This window comes from Zea mays, chromosome 4, assembly GCF_902167145.1.
Source record: "Zea mays cultivar B73 chromosome 4, Zm-B73-REFERENCE-NAM-5.0, whole genome shotgun sequence".
Classification (NCBI taxonomy): Eukaryota; Viridiplantae; Streptophyta; class Magnoliopsida; order Poales; family Poaceae; genus Zea; species Zea mays.
Window position 1 is genome coordinate 163,682,745 of NC_050099.1, and position 5,701 is coordinate 163,688,445.

At 38.7% G+C, this 5,701-nt stretch overlaps 1 protein-coding gene across 3 annotated transcripts; it reads left to right on the plus strand.

The window, feature by feature from the left end:
- Positions 1–1,413: 1,413 nt before the first annotated feature.
- Positions 1,414–5,474, plus strand: LOC103653951 (uncharacterized). Of its 3 annotated transcripts, XR_565826.3 has the most exons (12): positions 1,414–2,234; positions 2,321–2,455; positions 2,558–2,722; positions 2,811–2,959; positions 3,098–3,286; positions 3,382–3,509; positions 3,599–3,729; positions 3,823–3,898; positions 3,978–4,714; positions 4,786–5,045; positions 5,119–5,191; positions 5,286–5,474. XR_565826.3 is itself a non-coding variant. In XM_035967374.1 (5 exons), exons 2-5 carry the CDS (start codon positions 4,685–4,687, stop codon positions 5,403–5,405), a joined length of 483 nt encoding a protein of 160 aa, XP_035823267.1. In that variant the 5' UTR covers positions 3,736–3,898; positions 3,978–4,684; the 3' UTR covers positions 5,406–5,474. The 3 variants fall into 3 exon arrangements, 2 of the variants coding, with proteins under 2 accessions (XP_035823267.1, XP_035823268.1); XM_035967374.1 differs by lacking the exons at positions 1,414–2,234; positions 2,321–2,455; positions 2,558–2,722; ... (2 more) ...; positions 3,382–3,509; positions 3,599–3,729 and having other exon boundaries at positions 3,736–3,898; XM_035967375.1 differs by lacking the exons at positions 1,414–2,234; positions 2,321–2,455; positions 2,558–2,722; ... (2 more) ...; positions 3,382–3,509; positions 3,599–3,729 and having other exon boundaries at positions 3,736–4,714.
- Positions 5,475–5,701: the final 227 nt, after the last annotated feature.

Below are 5,701 nucleotides of genomic sequence, written 5' to 3' on the forward strand. Positions count from 1 at the left end.
TCTTTGCTGCTGCTTGGCTTGCCGGTCTATATATATTGACCAAGGAGTAATAAACAGGTACATATAAAAGAAAACAACAAACGCTGGATAACAGAACCTCTCTGTAGCAGCAGGAGTACCGTTGAAAAGCAGCACACGGTATTAGCAATGGCATGACAAAACCACCAAAATGAAAGCTGTCCGAAAAACAAAAGGTCCACTGGTCGTTTCAGATGCTCGTTTGTTGTGCACAGTACAATCCCCGCTGCACTGCAACAACAGTTGCTTCTTCATGCGGAAGCACACAGAAATACAAAATGGTTGTACATAGCGATTTTACAGTGTTGCCGATAAGCTGACAGCAATACAACATTGCAGTGTTCGTGAAAGTACTGGAACGAATAAACTGGTGGGAATTTGATTTGCCATTTCCATTGCCATCTCTAGATCCGATCGGAACAAAGCCAATAGTCCCAAACGTGGATTTGCTACTTGACGGCCCATGAAGAAGATGTTGTCGTGCGGTCTTTCCCAATTGGGCTCCGCATGACCCACCTAATGGGCAGCATTGAGCCAGCGCCTGTCTTTGGGCCATGTATCACCGGAACCCGGGCAGGCGACCTAGCGAGCACCTCGTCTCCAAGCCGCGACGGCACGAAGCCCTGCAGAGGCGGTGCGGCCCCGGCACCGCAGCCTACTCCAGCGCACTGGAGCAGCTCAAGTCCGGCAAGAACGCCGGCGCGTCCCCGCGGATCCAGAGTGCAGGTACCTCCATCTCGTACCGCGGGCTTGGGAACCGGATCCTCACCGCGGCGTCCGCATTCCTGTACGCGCTCCTCACCGACTGCGTGCTCATCGTCGACTCCAGCAACGAGATGGGCGAGCTGTTCTGCGAGCCGTTTCCCGACACAACGTGGCTGCTGCCCTGGAGAAGCTTTCCGTTGTGGAACTTTAGCTTCGACACGCGCCCACAACGAAGAAACCGCCACGACATCCACCTCCCATTTCCTCGCGCTCGGATCGGCGGTCAGCCCCGCTCCAGCCCAGGCCGAGGCCCACCCCACGCGCTCGGCGCCTCTCGCCCAGCAACTTAGGCCATGGCTGGAGGTGCGCTGCCCCTGGCAGCGGGGCCCAGGAGCCAGCCCGCACGCGCAGAGCGCTTGCCCGTGTGCCAGCCCCTGTTTATCTTCTCCAAACTGCTAGGCCCGAGCCGCACGCGCCCACAACGGAGAAACTGCCACGACATCCACCTCCCATTCCCTCGCGCTCGGATCGGCGTAGCGTCTTTGTTGTTTCGGCAAGGCTTACCGGCTACCCCAAGATTCGTCTGCGTAGCGTGTTCTGTCCTGCCTGAGTCACCGAGCGCTACCACGTTCGCGTCATTTGTGCTCGCTGCTCGCCTCACCATTCATCATCATCTTGAGGTGAGGACATCCGCCTCCCCATGCATGCTTGCCATCCATGGCCGAACAACAATTTATCTCTTGAAGATGATCCTTGATTATGCATTTATGCTTCAGTCATGCGTTACTTTGGATTTATTATTGTGGCCACTGGTGAGTGGTGATTTTCTGGTTTTCAGTTCAGTAGCTATAGCTTGGGTGGCATTGAATATGTTAAACATTCACAATGATATGATATGACGTAGGTTGGGGACTTGACAGATTCCATTTTCAGACTTACGATAACTAATTTTTTTCTAAGAAAAATCTGTAAAAGTGAAGCACTGGCCGACCTAAACTACTAAAATTAATGAAATACATGCTTCATTATTTACACTATAAATATATTAACTATTGCATATTTTAATTTATTATATGTTAAGTAAGATATAAAAATAAAATTTCATTAAATATGTGTATAGAGGTATAGGCTATAGGCATTTCTTAGCAATTTATGTCAATCTGTGCCTGACGGATTCTTCTCGGACAATAATTATATCCTATATATGTTTGCATCTAGACCTGATCATTCATGACATCTAGATTTCATGCTATTTTCTGATCTATGAACAACAATCCATGAAATACGATGTTTGACCATTAGTCTTGTACTTTATATACCTAAATACTTTTGTCAATAAAATTATGTTTGACACTTTCAATCTGATGGATACAGACCAAATCACAATGATATAGAGGTGGAGGAAGGAAATGTCTATGTTGGTAATACTGCTGAACCATCGTATGAGGTTGTGGCTAGCAGTGATTATTCAGCACAAGTGCATACTAATGACACTGACGAACATGAACTGAGTAAGTGCTATTATCAATTACAAAAACCTAAGGTCTGTAATAATAAATATTTGTTTGACACTTAATTCTTCTCTTGTGCGCCATAGATATAGAGAGCGAGGATAGTAAGGTCAGTGTTGGTAATGTTGCAAAACAATCACACGATGTTGTGGGAGTAGGTATTGACTGTATTTTCATTCCTGTTAAAGTGTCAACTGAAGCCGGTCTTGGACCACAACCAGGTAGGCTCTCTTATCTACACTCCTAAATGTAAATATTGTCCTATGAGTACTCCTAAAAATGCTTTTGTCAAGAGACTTATGTTTCATTCACTCCTCATACAGATGTGATACTCCTGACATCTTTGGATGTTCCAAATGAATCAAGTCAAATAAGTTCTGATGCGATTATGCTAGAGCAGAACAAACAAGATGCTTTGGACACACTTATTAGAATATCACAACATAAAAAACCAAAGAAATTGAATGTAGCTCGAGTTGTCTCTGAAGGTAATTTTTTGTTCTTGCCTTATTGCATCTTATTGGTTTTCACATATATCATTTGCTTATTAAGTATAATATTTTTTCCATTGTATAGATTATAAGTGCACCCCAGAAGATGTTCAGCTTATTGAATACATTAAAACATTACCGGGGAAACAAGTTGTGGTGAACATCGACAACGCATGGTTAAATAGAAATGATATGGAATGTCTTTTTCATGGTGACATCCAATTGTCTGGCGAAGTAAGTACATTTGTATGTCCATATTATATACAGTAATAAAGTATATATATTTATAATTATCCTATTATACAGTATGGTATACATATTTAAAGCTAGCATGTATATTTGATCTGCTAATTGTATTCTTTTGGTGTATAGGCCCTCAGTGCATATATCCACTGTATTAGGGATGAAGAGCATTTACTTCATAGAGAAGGTGGAAAGGTCTTCTTGGAGAACACATTTATTTCCAGTCTGCTTAAGCGTGATGGCGACCCTAAGGTGCTCTTAAATTGTAAGGAAGACACAATTGAAAAAAGAATGGACAACTATTTACAGTCTGACATGGTTGACCTAAAACTCATCTCATTTTTAATATATGTAATATGTAATATATTGGTGCACAATACTTACAAATTAATGTTAATGTATGTTCTATGAAGGTGTTTATTCCAATGAATATAGAAAATTTTCACTGGTACCTGACAGTTCTGAATGCAAAAAAAGTGAGGTACATGTACTCGATTCTATGGGACAACAAATAACGGATCGCCGAGATCTTTATACTACAGTGAGTAATTATTTCTTTTATATTATGATTATTTCATCATTACATTATTTGTTATCTATAAATCTTGATATTTTTATATATACACATAGTTAAAAGGTCTAGAAAGACAGATTAAACTTGCAGCAGAACATAAAGAGCTTTACCAAGGCAAGTAGTCGAACCTTGATGTTGCATCATGACCAGTTATAGAGAAGATCACAACGCAAATGCAAACCGATGGGTAAAATTCATGTGACCACAAATCTACAAAATTGGTTGTATTTATTTTCATATATACATAGAAACTCACATGATCTGTTAAATTTCATATTAGGGTATCTTGCGGGCTATGGATGATAAACTATATGGAATACTGGACAGGATCCTCCCTATCTGATAACGTAACTCAGGTAGAGGACGTATATTTATAGGAACAATGTTTCTTTTGTTCTAATTTATATACTTGCGGGATGATATAACAATGTTTAGGTTTAAGCTACCTGCAATATTATGGGACTCGAGATTAAACACAAAGAAAAGGCATCAAAATCTTGACCACAATGTGGATGAAGATGGAGAGAGTTCAAGTGATGTTCAAATAATCGATACTCCATGTGAGTTATCTAAATCGTCAAATACATCACATCAGATTGAACCATATGTTCTGCCTGCTAAAGTAACATCAACAAACACACAAGAACTGATGTTTGTATTATGCACATATATCATGGGGATAGACAACGCCAAATATTTAAAGTAAGTTAATTCTCATTTAATGTAGTATATGCATGGTAAATATTCAACACATATGTTCTTGCTTTAACTATAAAAACAAATGTTCATTTAATAGGAAACATTAGATTCAGAGCACTAAACCTTATCCAATTTCTTTAAATCTTCAAAAACTTAAAGATATATTGGATGTAAATAAGCTGATGGATACAGATTGTTTTAACATGGCTGTTCGGATGATCGCATGCAATGATGCCTTGTTCTTGTTGGAAGACAAATACCACTACATGGATCTACAATTCTGTGTAAGTTGAAGTAATTAGTCTTTATTCATATAAGTGTGTTCATTATATAATTATTTTACTAACAAAAAGTAGTCCATAACTAAATTTGGTCGAGACCCTCGCCTTCGTGCAAAGTCAGATATCAACATGTTGGCAAAATTATTAGAATGTTAGCCTGACATGGAGTACGATGTTTCAGATTGCAAACAAGTAAGCTATACTCTTTATCATTTTTGTAATCTTGTTTTTTCTCTTACTTGAACTATTTTCTTAACTTGCAGATTCTATTGCCCTATTCTTTCTTGGGTCACTTCACCTTATATGTACTTAATATGGACACTAGAAGCATCTATATAATGGACTCCATGCCTATACCATCATGGTTTAAGGGTGATCATCCTAGCATGCATTATATCCATAATATACATTATATTGCCAATAATATGAATGCTGCTATGGAATTGGCCAATCCTACATGGAAAGACGATATTTATATGTGGCATCGTATAGTACCAACATGGGTTGCAAGAACATTAAACTGGTAATTTTTTTAACCCGAACAACTTATTAATTTTGTCTACATATATGTAACAATGTGTTATTTTATTTTGTAGGGATTTATCTGGCTTTCTTGTTATCAACTTTATGCACGATTGGAATGGTATAAGGTTATCCTGCATTTGCACTGTGAGTACCCTATTTGTTCTAATACTTTGTCAATATTGTTCTTCTATAATTGATTATTAATCGAGCTCAATGATATGTAATAATAAATGTGTAGAATGGGAATGTCCTGAGGACCAAATTCTTAGTAGAATTATTGAAGTACAAGGACAATGAATCCAAAGACAACATTCCAGAAGAAATACAAGAAATTATTAGGCACATCAGACAGATATGATTTTATTTGTAATGATACTCAACTTTTACAGAAAACTATTATCCTTAATGTATATTCACTTCATTTTAATTTGTCGCCTTACCAAGATTTCAGCGCTTATTAATAATAATAATAATAAACAAAGATTCATGTTTTTTGCACATCTTATTATCCTAATTAATTTTATTGCCTTTTAGGTTCGTAGGATCGTTAGGACGGGCATCTTACTATAACAATATAAGACACATTTTGTATATATAACACATGTGCATATATAAGTTATCGAGATATTATATGTCTCTGTTGCAACGCACAGG